Source organism: Coregonus lavaretus (assembly GCF_964263955.1).
Source record: "Coregonus lavaretus genome assembly, chromosome: 1".
NCBI classification, from domain to species: domain Eukaryota; kingdom Metazoa; phylum Chordata; class Actinopteri; order Salmoniformes; family Salmonidae; genus Coregonus; species Coregonus lavaretus.
Window position 1 is genome coordinate 90,259,393 of NC_139988.1, and position 17,058 is coordinate 90,276,450.

At 42.0% G+C, this 17,058-nt stretch overlaps 1 protein-coding gene across 1 annotated transcript; it reads right to left on the reverse strand.

Moving 5' to 3' along the window:
* Position 1: 1 nt before the first annotated feature.
* LOC311134374 (myosin-7-like) lies at positions 2-16,539 on the reverse strand (the record flags this gene model as incomplete). Its single annotated transcript, XM_084168031.1, has 37 exons — positions 2-22; positions 997-1,131; positions 1,230-1,325; positions 1,433-1,537; positions 1,673-1,969; positions 2,080-2,283; positions 2,432-2,740; positions 2,839-2,963; positions 3,075-3,240; positions 3,331-3,514; positions 3,677-3,873; positions 4,067-4,185; positions 4,286-4,412; positions 4,563-4,952; positions 5,052-5,142; positions 5,288-5,433; positions 5,539-5,715; positions 5,808-6,050; positions 6,643-6,898; positions 6,988-7,124; positions 10,012-10,135; positions 10,755-10,960; positions 11,556-11,626; positions 11,735-12,044; positions 12,242-12,412; positions 12,524-12,673; positions 13,057-13,175; positions 13,281-13,419; positions 13,507-13,610; positions 13,984-14,082; positions 14,883-14,946; positions 15,058-15,150; positions 15,275-15,380; positions 15,571-15,598; positions 15,771-15,927; positions 16,021-16,164; positions 16,339-16,539. 37 exons carry the CDS (start codon positions 16,537-16,539, stop codon positions 2-4), a joined length of 5,811 nt encoding a protein of 1,936 aa, XP_084024157.1.
* Positions 16,540-17,058: the final 519 nt, after the last annotated feature.

Consider the following 17,058-nt stretch of genomic DNA (forward strand, 5'->3'; position numbering starts at 1 on the left):
CTCACTCCTCTTCCTTTCCTTTCTGTGACAGAAGATAGATCGATAAGAACATTGAACTCCTGCTGGAAAAACATTTATACTGCCGTATACGATCTTGCTCTAGTTAAAATTACAACGAACTTCAACAGTTAAGTAGCACAGCCTACACTTTAACAGGTATGGAAGAAACGACGAACATCATGTTTTCCACATACAGATGGTCCTGATTCCTCACATCTGCTATGTGATCAATTAAAAGTTTATAGCTTATTTGTAGTTGCAATATTGTCCAATGAACACTTCAAGTACAACGAACAGTAGATTAATTTGATTCTTAAACTATACGTATTACAGAAAATCAGTTTAAAATATGCAATGACACATAATTTTTTGGTCCCAGTTTTCTTAGGCATCCTAAAACCTATATATTTCCACTAAATTGTTGAAGTCAAAGCATGTAATGAATATCAATGTTGCTGAGTGGAGTGGTTATTACATATAATTGTCAGTAATTATAATGCTATGGGCAATTACCATGTGGCATAAGCTTTGGGTGATTTGCTACGGGGGAAATGACTAAAGGCTATTGCACACACATTGAAATATCAAATAAAATATAAGTTCTCCTTTAATTTGAATTTGTTTATCAAACTAATGAATAAAAAAAAAACAGGTGAAGTATAATCTTTGACTTGTTATTACACTGTACCTACTTCTGAAACTACCATGGAAAATAATTTAATGTAAAGTGGGGCCTTTTTTTAAGAGAGAGAGAGAATGGCCATTGGGACCATTAGCAGCAAGCTATTACATTTTGATTTGATCCTGTCTTGTATAGTTTTAGAACAAAATGGATGCCAGCAAGATCAATTAAAATAAATGTAGATATTCAGACGTTAATGATATTATGGCTGTTGGATATCACATGCCTTAAAAGTATTCAACATTAAGGCTTCAGCTAAAACATTACAATATGCAAATTATACAATGAATAGATCCTTGACAGCAACCACCGACCTTGGAACCGGCATCACGACTCTTGGCTCTCATCTTGTTGACCTGAGACTCGGCAATATCAGCCCTCTCCTCTGCCTCATCCAGTTCATGCTGAATCTTGCGGAACTTGCCCAAATTGGAATTGGCTTGTTCCTCCTGTGGAAAGATATGGATGATTCGGTCTCTGGCAAACGCAACATTTCATAAATGACAGATGCGTCAGTTGGATGGCGGAAGGTTTTTTTTGTACTTACAGCCTCCTCTGAAGTTCTCTTGTAGGATTTGACCTTCAGCTGCAGTTTGTCCACCAGGTCCTGAAGACGGGACAAATTCTTACGGTCTTCCTCAGTCTGCACCCGAAAAACAACAAGGGGGGGGGGTGGGGGAAAAGAGGGTCATATATTGACCTTAATTTGATGCTGAGCACGTTCATAGTGCAACTTCAAATTTGATGTACCTGGTAGGTGAGCTCCTTGATGCGTCTCTCGTATTTACGGACTCCTTTCACAGAATCGCCGCCCCTCCTTTGCTCCATTTCCACTTCCGTCTCTAGCTCCCTCACCTACAAAAGACATGATGGATGTTAACACACCATTTACAACTATTGTTGTTACTACTACATTACATATTGAAGCTAGAAATATGAAAAAAAAAAAAATATTCTGAATGAATAGAAGAGAAGGTCTCAAACACTTACTCTGGACTCCAGCTTCTGGATCTGCTTCTTGCCCCCCTTCATGGCGATTTGTTCAGCCTCATCCAGGCGGTGCTGCAGGTCCTTGATGGTCTGCTCCATGTTCTTCTTCATGCGCTCCAGGTGAGAGCTGGTGTCCTGCTCCTTCTTCAGCTCCTCGGCCATCATGGCAGCGTCCGTAATGGCCTTCTTGGCCTTTTCCTCGGCGTTTCTGCACTCCTGCACAGCCTCCTCCACTTCGGTCGAAAGCTGGGATGTGTCGCCCTCCAGCTTCTTCTTCTGGCTCAACAGGCTGGTGTTCTACACATAAGAATGAGGAATTACTTTCACATTCTCTTAAAACATTTTTTTTCAACTCGCGTATATTTTTGATAAGGCTGTCCGTTGTCGTCGTCCCATCGGTGCCTTGCCTGAGAGTGCAGCAGCTGAACTCTCTCACTAACGTCCAGAAGCTCCTGCTCGGCCAGTTTGCGACCTCTATCCGTCTGCTCCACCATGGACCTCAGCTCATCCAGTTCAGCCTGCATCAGGTTGTTGCGTCTCTCCACAATGGCAATGTTCTCCTTCAGGTCGTCACTGCCACGAAGAACGTCATCCAGCTGCAGCTGAGAATCCTGTGGAGAGAATTGATGATTTTAGATGTATTTGATTGCTAATTGTTTTACTGTCTTGTTTGGCGTTATTATTACAATCACAATTTAGTAGGTGTTTTTTTTGTGTGAAGGCACTAGTGTTTATGATTAAATGCTGTGGAAGTGGTACCTTCAGATGGGAATGGAGACCCTTAAGTTGCTTCTGGGCCTCTCCTGCCTGCCTGTTGGCCTGGCTGAGCTGGATCTCCATCTCATTGAGATCTCCCTCCATCTTCTTCTTCAGCCTGAGAGCTTCGTTCCTGCTGCGAGTCTCTGACTCCAGGGAGCTCTGCAGGGTTTCCACCACTCTCTGCTGGTTCCTCTTGTTCATCTCCATCTCCTCGTCCTTCTCCACCAGTTTGCGCTCAATGTCAGCTTTGACCTGGTTGTACTCCAGCTGTGCCCTCAGGATCTTGCCCTCCTCATGCTCCAGGGAGCCCTATGGCAACACAGCACACATTGACTGTAACATCTTCTAATACTTTCACCGACAGTAAATTATGTCTGTCCCTACCAGTAAATATCTTCCAGTCTCACCTCAGCTTCCTCTAGAGCAGTCTGTATCTCAGCCTTCTCTTGCTCCAGCTGTTTACGGATCTTCTCCAGCTCATGGACGCTCTTTCCTCCCTCACCAAGTTGCTCAGTCAGGTCAGAAATTTCCTCTGTGGGGGGAAAAAACAATTGCACGTCAGTATCTTGTGATAACAAACCTCTGTAATACTATTGAAATGATTGACTTTAATGATGCAGGCTAATAATACTGATTCTCTGACCTTGAAGGTTCTTGTTCTCCCTCTTCATGGTCTCCAGATGATCCAGAGACTCCTCATAAGAGTTCTTGAGTTTAAAGAGCTCAGTGCTGAGAGATCTGGCCTCTTTCTGGGAGCTCTCCAACTCAGTCTGAGACTCCTCAAATTTCTGCTTCCACTCAGCCAGGACCTGGTGGAATCACACAGGTATTGTAAATGGTTTGACTAAACATTATATGATTATCGTGAATTTATAATGAAAGTTATCCAATAATAATACCTTGTCGAAGTTCCTTTGCTTCTTGTCCAGAGCGGCAGCAGCTGCATTGGATCTCTCCACATCCACCATGAGATCTTCAATCTCATTCTGGAGTCGGTGTTTGGTCTTCTCCAGGGAGGAGCATTTAGCATTAACAGCTTCCACAGCTTCCTCTGCGTCCTGCAGACGCTGAGCCAGCTTCTTCCTAGATTGACATAGATGGGAAACACATTTCAGGACAGCTGACTTTTTTGGGGGGTCCATATATAATGGTTGTGTGTAATTCATGTACATTCATCATATACTTTTGTGTATCGCTCATTCAGCCAAGGTTGGATAGCCTTGAAAGTGAGAAAGAAATCCTTACTTTGCCTCTTCAAGCTCCTCGGTCTTCTGGATGGCATCAGTTTCATACTTGGTTCTCCACTGAGCCACCTCAGCGTTGGCCTTGGACATGCCACGCTGCAGCTCAGCCTTGGCCTCCTGCTCTTCCTCATACTGCTCCCGGAGCAGGTCGGAGTCATGGCGAGCAGACTGCACTGCATGGGCAAGTGCGTTCTTTGCCTGGTAAGGACATAGAAAAAAGAATCTGTAATTATGAAAAAAGATTCTGTAATTATGAAAAAAGATTCTGTAATTATGAAAAAATATTCTGTACTTATGAAAAAATATTCTGTAATTATGAAAAAATATTCTGTAATTTTGCCGGAGGATGAATGTAGTTGTATAAGGGGCTCTACGTTTATTGTATAAATACCTTGACTTCCTCCTCCAGTTGTCTCTTGAGGTCTTCAATCTGCTGAACGTTGGACTGCTTCCCTCTGGTCAGTTGGGAGACCAGAGAGTCCTTCTCCTCCAGCTGTCTGGCAAGTTCACCTGTTTTCACCAAATTCATATTATTTCAATTAGTCTCGTGTTGTGGACGTGGCGATTCATTGTGGCTGCTCATGTGAATGTTCATGTTAAGTTATTATACCATTCTCAGTTTGAAGCTTTGCTTTCTGCATGGTGAGATCATTGTTGAATCGTTGTCCTTCCTCAGCTTTCGTCCTGTATTCACTCATCTGGTCCTCTAGAGTGCGGCACATTTTCTCCAAGTTTGTCTGAAAACATTATGTTAATTTTTTTTAGATAACACAGCACAACCTTCATAGATCAATCTCTCTGAAACTAAGAGCAATATACAATGTCAATTTGCCATATCTATCTGATCTCAGTAAACGCTTGTATTTCATAATGATGAATCCACTGACCTTAGTCTTGACAATCTGCTCCATGTTGGAGACCACATCATCCAGCTCCAGTCTGAGCTCACTCTTCTCCTTCTCCAGCTTCTGCTTCACTCTCTGAAGGTTGTCGATCTGCTCTCCCAGGTCAGCCACACTGTCCGCATTTTTCTTCCTCAGAGAGGCAGCTGTAGCCTCGTGCTGCAGAGTGGCCTCTTCGAGGTCTCTGCGCACCTTCTGGAACTCCGCCTCCCTCTTCTTGTTCATCTCAATCTGGGCAGCAGTGGCTCCACCAGCCTCCTCCAGCCGCTCACTGATCTCCTCCAGCTCTCTGGACAAGTCTGCCCTCTGTTTCTCCACCTTGGCGCGGGCAGCTCTCTCGGCCTCCAGCTCTTCCTCCAGCTCCTCAATGCGGGCCTGAAATCGTGGGAATTGAAAATGATTTTCTGGTATGAGCTGAACATAAAAACAAGTTCAATAGAAAATATGATATTTTCAAAAATGATATTGAAATACCTGCAACTCCTTCAGTTTCTTCTGAAGCTGGGCACTCATGGCCTGCTCATCCTCAATCTTGCTGCTGAGTTGGCTCATTTCAAAGTCCTTCCTGATGAGTAAAGCACACACAGTTTAACACTTTCTTATAAATAATTTCTTCATTAGATTTTTGGGGGATTTTTGGGGAGTTGTGATCTTTTCTGTTCTAAAATAGTACCGGTATGTATGCTTTTAATTTTAATTTGTGATCTTACTTCTTCATTCTTTCCTCCATCTGCTGCTTGTCGTTCTCCAGGTCCATTAGGCTCTCCTGGGTCAACTTCAAGTCTCCCTCCAGCTTTCTCTTGGCTCTCTCAAGGTCCATCCTCACCTTCTTCTCTTGCTCCAGAGACCCTTCAAGCTGATAAAGGATAATGTTCAACAATATTCTGAGTTCCCTGTAGCCTATTTTTAAGGATACGACTATTGTGTTGTAACTTTTTATCAATTCCAATTTGATACTCACGTCGTCAACTTGCTGTTCCAGTTTGGCTTTGGCCTTGGTCAGCGTGTTGACCTTGTCCTCCTCACTTTGCAAGTCATCCAGCGTTTGCTGATGAGCCTCCTGCAGAGCCTTCTTCTCCTTGGTCAGCTTGGCAATGATTTCGTCTAGAGCTGCCATCTCCTCGGTCAGGTTTTTAACCTAGGGGAAACAGAGCAGTGTCATTACAGACATTCATCCAAACCAATCGTTTTGGAGTTTAAACAATCCAAGAATGAAGAGAAACGTTTTACCTTGTTCTCCGTGGCATGCTTCTCCTTCTCCACTTTAGCCAGAGTGAGCTCCAGATCATCAATGTCCTTCTTGAGTTCTGAGCACTCATCCTCCAGCTTCCTCTTCTTGGCAGTCAGCTCTGAATTCATCTCCTCCTCGTCCTCCAGCCTCTCTGTCAGCTCTTTGGCTTTGGCCTCAAGCTGGATCTTATTCTTGATCAGACCCTCGCATCTCTCTTCAGCATCACCAATAGTGTCTTCTGACTGTCAACATGTCAATGTATTGTAAGTGTATATTAAAATCCTCCAAAGTTCAGAAGTTTATTTTGGTGGGAAAATATTTGGACACTACAAATAATGGCCAATTGCTCCAGTAATTGTATGACATTTTGATTTATCAATCATGTCTCTTCCCTCTCTCTGTTTTTCCATGTCTCATGCTGAATCCCAAACCAGTCCCAAACCTTCGATTTGTGAGTTCACAAGTGCCTCCCCCACAGGTTTCGCAAAGCTGAGGGAGTAATAATTATCGAGGGGATGGGGGCTAATTAGACCCTCCGTTAGCCACTTCGACCGAGCCAGCAACGTTGTAGTCTCAAAGGCAAAGCGCCATCCCAACACGCACCGGAATATGTTTGGACTTTGCATAATTTCATAAAAAAGAATGGAAAGGCTTGATGTGACAACGGAGGGACCTTGAAGCGAGTTGGTACGGGCGAGGGGCTGGTTTGGGATTGGGCCTCAGTCACACTGAGAACTAGAGAGGCCATTTTGACAAAGGATGTAACTGCAGCGATGTGACTGTAGTGCAATTAAAGTTACGTCAAAGTAAAGTAGAAATGTGGCTTTTACTCACAGATAGGACTGCCATTTGTAGGTCATTCTTCTCTTGGAGAAGGGAGACCATCTTCTCTTCCAACTCTTTCCTACGGGCATCCGTTTTAGCAAAAAGTTCTTTAAGCTTCAGGAATTCTTCCTTCATGTTGGCCATCTCTTTCTCAGTCTCTGCTGAAACCAGCAGAGGTTTGATCTTGAAGAACATCTTCATCCAGGGCCAATTCTTGACACCCATGAAGGCACGAATGTTCCATTGGATCACAAGCAAGGCATCCCTGTGAAATGTAATCAATTTAGCTTGTTATACAACCTTTTCCACCTCCACCATATTGTCTGCAGAAGTTCTATCTATTAATTTTCCAACCTGCGGTCAACAATTTTCTGGAACTCAATTCTGGCAAGTAGACCACGTGCTCGGGCCTGCATGCCAGTGATGATGAGCGCGAGACGGTCATCTCTCATCTCCTCAAGGGTACCCAGGAGACCAGCCTTGAAGAACACCTAATAATGATAGACATATATATATATACATATATATATATGTATATATATATTTACAGTAATACAAGATCCCAGAAGTTTTCCATCCAGCTTATTTCTCTCAAATTTGTTTACATCCCTGTTAGTGAGCATTTCTCCTTTGCCAAGATAATCCATCCACCTGACAGGTGTGGCATATCAAGAAGCAAGTTTTGAGGGAGCGTGCAATTGGCATGCTGACTGCAAGAATGTCCACCCGAGCTGTTGCACAGAGAATTGAATGTTCATTTCTCTACCATAAGCCGCCTCCAACATCGTTTTAGAGAATTTGGCAGTACGTCCATCCGGCCTCACAATCGCAGACCACGTGTAACCACGCCAGCCCAGGACCTCCACATCCGGCTTCTTCTCCTGCAGCATCATCTGAGACCAGCCTCCCGGACAGCTGATGAAACTGTGGGTTTGCACAACCAAAGAATTTCTGCACAAACTGTCAGAAACCGTCTCAGGGAAGCTCATCTGGTGTTCGTCGTCCTCACCAGGGTCTTTATCTGACTGCAGTTCGGCGCCGTAAACGACTTCAGTGGGCAAATGCTCACCTTCGATGGCCACTGGCATGCTGGAGAAGTGTGCTCTTCACGGATGAATCCCGGTTTCAACTGTACCGGGGCAGTTGGCAGACAGCACGTATGACATCGTGTGGGCGAGCGGTTTGCTGATGGTTGCGGTGGGGTTATGACGAGATCCTGAGGCCCATTGTCATGCCATTCATCCACCACCATCACCTCATGTTTCAGCATGATAATGCACGGCCCCATGTCGCAAGGATCTGTACACAATTCCTGCAAGCTGAAAATGTCCCAGTTCTTCCATGGCCTGCATACTCACCAGACATGTCACCCGTTGAGCATGTTTGGGATGCTCTGGATCGACGTGTACGACAGCGTTTTCAAGTTCCCGCCAATATCCAGCAACTTTGCACAGCCATTGAAGAGGAGTGGGACAACATTCCAAAGGCCACAATCAACAGCCTGATCAACTCTATGCGAAGGAGATTTCATGCTGCATGAGGCAAATGGTGGTAACACCATATACTGACTGGTTTTCTGATCCACACCTACTTTTTTATTTATTTAAGCTATCTGTGACCATCAGAAGCATATCTGTATTCCCAGTCATGTGAAATCCATAGATTAGGGCCTAATGAATTTATTTCAAGTGACTGATTTCCTCATATGAACTGTAACTCAGTAAAACATAAACATATATAGATATAATATAGATAAAGATGTATACAAATACATTTTTCTCTGCCCTTTGACTGTAAATAACTTGTGTTATCTCTCAGATTTACAAACTTGCATGTGGTGTTTAGATTATGGAATTATTACCTCCAGGATGTGGCCTGTAACTTAAAAACGTGCAATTGTTTTTAAGTAGCCAGATCTAGATGTCCCACATGGTGTCGCTAATACAAGCACACATTTTTATCTGTCAGAAGTTCTTTCAAGAGGTATTGCCATAAAGTTTGATAGAGGGTGCACTACATAGTAATAATGGACTGTACTACATAGTAATAATAGACTGTACTACATAGTAGTTTGCATGGGGCATTGCCATAAAGTTTGATAGAGGGTGCACTTGTTTGCATGGGGCATTGCCATAAAGTTTGATAGAGGGTGCACTTGTTTGCATGGGGCATTGCCATACAGTTTGATAGAGGGTGCACTTGTTTGCATGGGGCATTGCCATAAAGTTTGATAGAGGGTGCACTTGTTTGCATGGGGCATTGCCATAAAGTTTGATAGAGGGTGCACTTGTTTGCATGGGGCATTGCCATAAAGTTTGATAGAGGGTGCACTTGTTTGCATGGGGCATTGCCATAAAGTTTGATAGAGGGTGCACTTGTTTGCATGGGGCATTGCCATAAAGTTTGATAGAGGGTGCACTTGTTTGCATGGGGCATTGCCATAAAGTTTGATAGAGGGTGCACTTGTTTGCATGGGGCATTGCCATAAAGTTTGATAGAGGGTGCACTTGTTTGCATGGGGCATTGCCATAAGGTTTGATAGAGGGTGCACTTGTTTACATGGGGCATTGCCATAAAGTTTGATAGAGGGTGCACTTGTTTGCATGGGGCATTGCCATAAAGTTTGATAGAGGGTGCACTTGTTTGCATGGGGCATTGCCATTGAGGGCTTTCACCATTTTGAAGTAGTCAACTAGGTGTGATTCTAAATAGGAAGGATCACAGAATTCCATCCAGGTCATCGGGAGGGGTCAGCCAATGAATTATACTCCTGAGCATTCAATAACAGCAGGAGGCAGTAAATCACCAACCTTGATTTTAAAACCTCTTGAGATTATACACACTCTTAGTGCAATTGGTGGTGGCATGCACCTTTTCAGTTGAACCGCCAATACACTCACGGAAATATAAGAAATAGAAAAGGTTTCCAATAGAGATAGCCCTCAATAGCGCTGTCCATGCTGTCGCAGAAGCGGCCATTGCAAAGATAAGAGATCTTTCTCTGGTACATCTCTACGGGTCAACACTGCAAATATTGACTCTTTGCATAAACTTCATGTAATTGTCAACAAAAGCCTTTGACACGTATGGAATGCTTGTAATTATACTTCAGTATACCATAGTAACATCTGACAACAAAAAATATAAAAAATATCTCCTGACACTGAAGCAGCGAACGTTGTGAAGACCAATACTTGTGTCTCAAAACTTTTGACCACGACTGTACACCTCTATGGGTAATAAGATAAGAGATATTTCTCTATGTTTAGTTTGGCCTTGTGATGGTGATATTGATGCTGCTTGGACCCCTTTAGTTGCTCCTATTTTCCCTCCTGATCCAACAGGCCATATTGCCTTCCATCTATTTCGAGAACTTACCTTAGTGTGTCCTAATCTGTACTGGGTGTGGTCAATGTCCAGAGAGCCCAGCAGTTTTTCTGCCGCCTTCACGTTGTCGATGAACTGACCCTCAGGGATAGCATTTGGATTGAGGATGCGGTATCTGAATTTTTAATCAGAAAATAATGATCTTCAATGATGGCACACGTGGTTGGGCAAGCAGTTGGGTCATTCCACCTTTTGAGTAGTGTAGCTTTTGGTAAAACAGTTTCACCATATTAAAACGAGAGTTCAGTTCACGTAACAGGGTTGACCTTAAAATGAGGGACATGTTTGTTTGTTTTTATCTTAAAATGACGTTTGTTTGTTTTTATCTTAAAATGAATCACTAATCACGTTAAATAAATAATAATCTTCAGATATGAATTTGTCAAAGCAACAAAATAACTAGGGCTTTACAATGGTGAAAACTTGGATAAATGTTGGGGTTAAGTGGGTTAAAATCCTCCTAGAAGTCACAGAGGATGAACAGAGGGACGTGACAAAATGCTGAATTTGTTGCACTTTAGCAAGTCTTTACTCATATTAAAAATCTGATTCATAAGAATTTTCCGTGTAGTCTACATTAAAGGGCACTTCCTTTAATATAACAGGCTTTTCAAATGTAATTTTTGTGCACAATTTCTACGTGAAATATCAAATGGATGCAAAAGGCCCTGATTTCGTGGAATGACCCAGTTGCATTTTATTTTAAAAAGAAAATGCGCAACCTTATTTTTTACCTTTGTTTGAAGTCAGCATACAGGATCCTGTTGGGGAAGCCCTTCCTGCAGATCCTGATGCCTTCCAGCACACCGTTACAGCGCAGCTGGTGCATGACCAGAGGATTCTCCATGGCCCCAGGAGTCTTGGTCTCGTTGGGGATGAGGCAACGCACGAAGTGGGGGTGTGTAGACCTCAAGTTGGTCATGAGTTTACCCAAGTTCTCCTGTGAGTATGACAAATGTAGAATTTTCCACCAGTGAATGAGTCTCCAAGCAACTCAAGAGTCACAACGGCATTTCATGCTAACATGCCAAATCCACAACATACTGGCATCTCAAATGTAGTATTTAATATTCTGCCATGTAAAAACCTCAGAAATATATTATTTAAACTCAGATCTACCCTGTGCAATGCAGAATGTAAAACCTTCAGAAAAATATTCATTTAAACTCAGATCTACCCTGTGCAATGCAGAATGTAAAAACCTCAGAAATATATTAACTCATATTTACCCTGTGTAATGCAGAATGTAATATATTAATCTACCCTGTGTAATGCAGAATGTAATATATTAATCTACCCTGTGTAATGCAGAATGTAATATATGAATCAACCCTGTGTAATGCAGAATGTAATATATTAATCTACCCTGTGTAATGCAGAATGTAATATATTACTCTACCCTGTGTAATGCAGAATGTAATATATTACTCTACCCTGTGTAATGCAGAATGTAATATATTACTCTACCCTGTGTAATGCAGAATGTAATATATTACTCTACCCTGTGTAATGCAGAATGTAATATATTACTCTACCCTGTGTAATGCAGACACAGTCTGGAAGGAAGAGCCTTTCTTCTTCTTTCCACCAGCCGCTTTGTCATCACCTGTATCATAATGAAATAACAATTCAAATACACTGGTATCACTACTATTATGTCAATTGTTATTTACTTGAGTGGTTTGCAGTCTTTGCAGAAAGAAACATATCGTACCTCCTTCTGCACCAGCGTAGCTCACAAAGAGATTGGCCAGGAACTTAAGACTTGACTTCTGGAACAGTCCGACCACAGTCTCATTCAGCGGGTCCTTGTTCTTCACCAGCCAGTTGCCAATGTTGTAGTCTACAGTGCCAGCATAGTGAACCAGGGAGAAATGGGCCTCTGGTCTACCTTTAACGATCTTGGGCTTTTGGAAGCATGCATTTTTGCCCAGATGGGTGTCGTACAGCTTAGATTTGAATGTAGCATCGCTGGCCTTGGGGAACATGCACTCCTCTTCAAGGATGGACATGATACCCATGGGCTAAGGGAAGGAATAAATGAAAATAAATTAATGCCAAGGGAAAAGCATAGTGAATAAATATCAGAATAATTTGTCATGGCTCAAGGTTGCCTTTGTAATGCTAATTTTAAAAGTAACTTTCATTCAAAAAGTTTGAAATCACTAAGATGACCAAGGACACGTCATATAAAACCAACTGCAAAACTGAAGACACCAACCCTTTCAATGAGGTCAATGCAGGCAGCCAAGTCCATGCCGAAGTCAATGAACTCCCAGACGATACCCTCCTTCTTATACTCCTCCTGCTCCAGCACGAACATGTGGTGGTTGAAGAACTGCTGCAGCTTCTCATTAGTGAAGTTGATGCACAGCTGCTCAAAGGTGTTGAACTGGAATAGAAGTTGGCCAGTTTATTTTGTCAGCCGTAATATTTTAGATTAATCGTTTTTAATGACGTGGCCTTTTTTATTTCTTCATAAAAATGTACATCAAACACTCACATCAAAGATCTCAAAGCCCGCAATGTCCAGCACACCAATGTAGTGCTGGCGAGCGTTCTTAGTGTCCAGAGTAAGGTTGATTCTTATCACCATCCAGAGGAACATGTTCTCGTAAATTTTCTTTGCCAGCGCACCAATTGAGTAGTACACCTGCAGAATATTGACGAAGGAAATGACTGAGACACAGGCTCAAGATAAACGCACAGGTTTCCCAGACAGACTAGGCCTAGGGCGGCAGGTAGCTTTAGTGGTTAAGAGCGTTGTGCCAGTAACCGAAAGGTCACTGGTTCTAATCCCCGAGCTGACTAGGTGAAAAAATCTGTCGATGTGCCCTTGAGCAAGGCACTTAACCCTAATTGCTCGTGTAAGTTGCTCTGGATAAGAGCATCTGCTAAATGACTTAAATGTAAATGCCTAGTCCTAGACTGAACAGCATGCTTAACAGGGCATTAAAATATTAGACACTCTACACAGAAGTTTTATGATAAAAAAATTATTAGCTCTTGGAAATGTAAAACTCTTTTGAGACTCACCTGGTCGACACTCTGACCTTTGGTGACCCACTCATTTCCTACTTTGACCCTTGGGTGACACAGCCCTTTGACCAGGTCAGCAGAGTTCAGGCACATCAGATACGCGACTTTGTCAACATCTGCAAAATGCAACGTTTTACGGTTGGAGGAGGCACTTCGACCGTCTGATTTTAACACATATAATCGTACATTGAAGTGAGAGGTTTTAAATCCTCAGCGCTCACCCTCGGTGCCGTCAGATTCAGCTTGCTCCTCCCGCTGCTTGTTCTTGAACTTCATGTTGCCGTAATGCATGATGGCACCAGTCAGCTTGTAAATACCATTGATCTCTTCTTGGGAGAAGCCCAGCACATTAAAGGCATCCTAGATCAGAATAAAATAACATTTTTTTTTTTGGAGAGAAAGTTGGACAGATGAACAAGTGTAAACTGCCGTGAACTTTGAACTTACGTCAGTCGCCATCAGCTCGTCAGAATCATCAATGGAAGTTACTTTAATCTCTCCTTGGGAGATGAAGGCGTAGTCATAGGGATTGCTGGTGATGAGTAGCATCTCTGAAAAGATTCGAACAGCTCGGTTTGAATGTGCAGTATGTCTGTGGTACTGTTTACTATTGCAGTGTTTCTCAACCTGTTTTGTAACTGTGCCAGCTAGTTAACTGACAGAACGATCAGTAACATCCCAAGGACTGGTGCTGGTCCACAGACCTGAGGTTGAGAGACACTGATATAGTGTTCAGTAAAATAATAATAACATGCCATTTAGCAGACGCTTTTATCCAAAGCGACTTACAGTCACGTGTGCATACATTTGTACGTATGGGTGGTCCCCGGGGATCGAACCCACTACCCTGGGGTTACAAGCGCCGTGCTCTACCAGCTGAGCTACAGAGAACCACAGTACCTAGTTGAATGTTCTAATACTCACCTAGAAGTTCTGGTTTCTTTTGGGACAGAATCTGGTAGAAGATGTGGTAGTCTCTCTCAGCCTTGAGCTGGAAAGTCACACGTGACTTCTCCAGAAGATCTGATGAGCATTAAAAAGTACATGTGTATTTTATTAATCTGTGTCAAAGAGTTTTGAAATGTTATATCCAAAACGCCATATATCTATTTTTCAGAAATGTTGGTAAACTAGCTTTTATTGTTTAAATAAATTAGATGAAAGAGATTGGTGTGTTTTTTTCACTATGTAATCATGGCATGGGGTTGTTTAATGACAGACATGTATTTGTTTAAAATCTATCACTTGATGGTTTCATTTCAAAGAGAAAAACAATCATGTTTTTTTTTGCATAATTCTATATATCTGCCTCACTCTCAGAGAAATAAGTAGTACTGCTAGGTTTTACACAGTCAAATGTAACAAATAACTACATTTTAATTAAATAAATCATAAAAAAAAAAATATTCAATACAGTAATATGAGATCTGTATGTAAATCATTTACAAATGACATTTTAGTCATTTAGCAGATGCTCTTGTCCAGAGTGACTTACAGTAAGTGCATTCATCTTAAGATAGCTACGTGAGGCAACCACATATCACAGTTAAATACACAGGATACAATCATTCCATTCCAGTTAAACTATGGAAACTATGGATATATAGCGGATATATAACAGATTTTCATACACATCTAAAATCTATGAATTAAACATCTAAACAACAGTGGTTTTACACACACACATGAAGGTCAAATAAGCAATCATTTCTGATGTAAAAAATCAAATGTTAAAAATTGGTGGATATAGCATTTTAGAAATAAACTCTTCATTTGTTCAAACCGAATCAAATGTAAATATATATATAATTTTTTTTACTTACAAGTCTCAATGTCAGCAGACGAAAGCTTCCCAGTGACACCGAAATGAATTCGGATGAATTTACCCTATAAGATTTTGCCAAGACATTTAATTAATGTGCACACATACACAAGGTAATAGGGCGATACGATTTGAATGATATGATGTGTTCTCAAACAGGAGGGGAAAAAACGTACAAATCGGGAGGAGTTGTCATTCCTGATGGTCTTGGCATTGCCAAAAGCCTCCAGGGCAGGATTGGCCTGGATGATTTGATCCTCCAGGGTCCCCTACAAACCAACATCCACACAGTGTTACATCTCCGTAATGAAAATCAATACTGTGTGAATTAAAACATGATTGAGCCGTTACAGCCAGGAAGTGGGTTTCATTTGGGACGAACGTTCTCTTCACCTTTTTCTCTTCTGCTGCACTTTTCTTTCCGGCAACAGCAGCAATGCTGGCGAAGTACTGGATGACTCTCTTGGTGTTCACAGTCTTTCCAGCACCGGATTCTCCACTGGGAATGGAAAAATATTGATTTGATTTGATTTGATTTTGATTTGATTTGATTTGATTTGAAGTACTGGATAACTCTCTTGGTGTTCACAGTCTTTCCAGCACCCGATTCTCCACTGGGAGAAATACACATTTCTCCTAATTGTAAATAGTCTCAAATTGATTTTAAACGTTGGTTTTAATGTACTTACGTGATGAGGACAGACTGGTTTTCCCTGTCTGTTGAAAGAAAAAGGAACATCAGTAAATAGCATATGTCATTTACTTGATGAAGACAGACTGATTTTCCTTGTCTGTTGAAAGAAAAGGAAGTATCAGGTAAATAACATATGTCATTTTCCAATTATAGTTTGATGTTTAGAATGTACTGTTCAGAACAGTAGCATTTTACCTGACAACATGTACTGGTAGGCATTGTCAGAGACGGAGAATACGTGAGGAGGAGCTTCTGTCCTCTTCTTGCCTCTGTACGCGTTGACAACAGACTGATCGTATACTGGCAGCCACTTGTAGGGGTTGACCGTGACACAGAACAGCCCTGAGTAGGTCTGTGGAAGACGAGAAAGGTGCAGATTTAAAGTTTCGTTTATTTGAATCAATGTTTTGATGCTGTATTGTGAAGATATCAGGTCATTGCTTACGTAGATCATCCAGGCTGCGTAACGCTCTCTGAGGTTAAACAGCACAGCGGGCTCGTGCAGGAAGGTGAACATCGCCATGTCCTCAATTTTATCAAACTTTGGCGGGTTCTGGGGGTGGCAGTCAATCTCCTTCACGACAACAGTCTGAAAGAAGAGTAAATTAAGTTTCCACAATGTACGTTTTGTTTCATTTTCAAAGTACAGAAGTATTCTATTTAATATCAGTAAAGGGAAAACAACATATGTCATTGTATATAGTTGTACATATATTGTTTCCATTGTCTATCCATGTTTAAAACCTTTTATGAAAATATTTACCTTTCCATACTCCGTATCGACTGTGATTTTGTCCCCGTCTCTGGTGGTGATTGTGCCCTTGACGTACTCAACCTCAGGGTCAGGCACATAGCACTCCCTCTTTATGTCAAAGGGTCTAGTCTGGCATTCCATCCTCTCCTTGTCTGGTTTACGCAGAAAGGAAGCTGCCGCCCCAAACTCCTCCATCAACATGTCCCCCATCCTGAAATCTGTACAGAGAGAGAGAGAGAGAGAGAGAGAGAGAGAGAGAGAGAGAGAGAGAGAGAGAGAGAGAGAGAGAGAGAGAGAGAGAGAGAGAGAGAGAGAGAGAGAGAGAGAGAGAGAGAGAGAGAGAGAGAGAGAGAGAGAGAGAGAGAGAGAGAGACAGAGAGAGAGAGAGAGAGAGAGAGAGGTAGAGACGAGAGAGAGAGAGAGAGACAGAGAGAGAGAGAGAGAGATAGAGAGAGAGAGAGACAGAGAGAGAGACAGAGAGAGAGAGAGAGAGAGAGAGAGAGAGAGAGAGAGAGAGAGAGAGAGAGGTTCATTCAAAATATCACATTCTGACATTAGCATTAGCTAGTAAACCTGAACATTTTCTGTAGTTTCTTAGGATACTTTAAAATAGTATGTATCCTGTGCAGTCTGAATTGATAAGCAGTTTCCTTTTGTTTTGTTTCACACTGAATGTGTAGTTTAGTTTTTTACTTAATGGACCTTTAGTCTTAGAATTATTAGGTACTA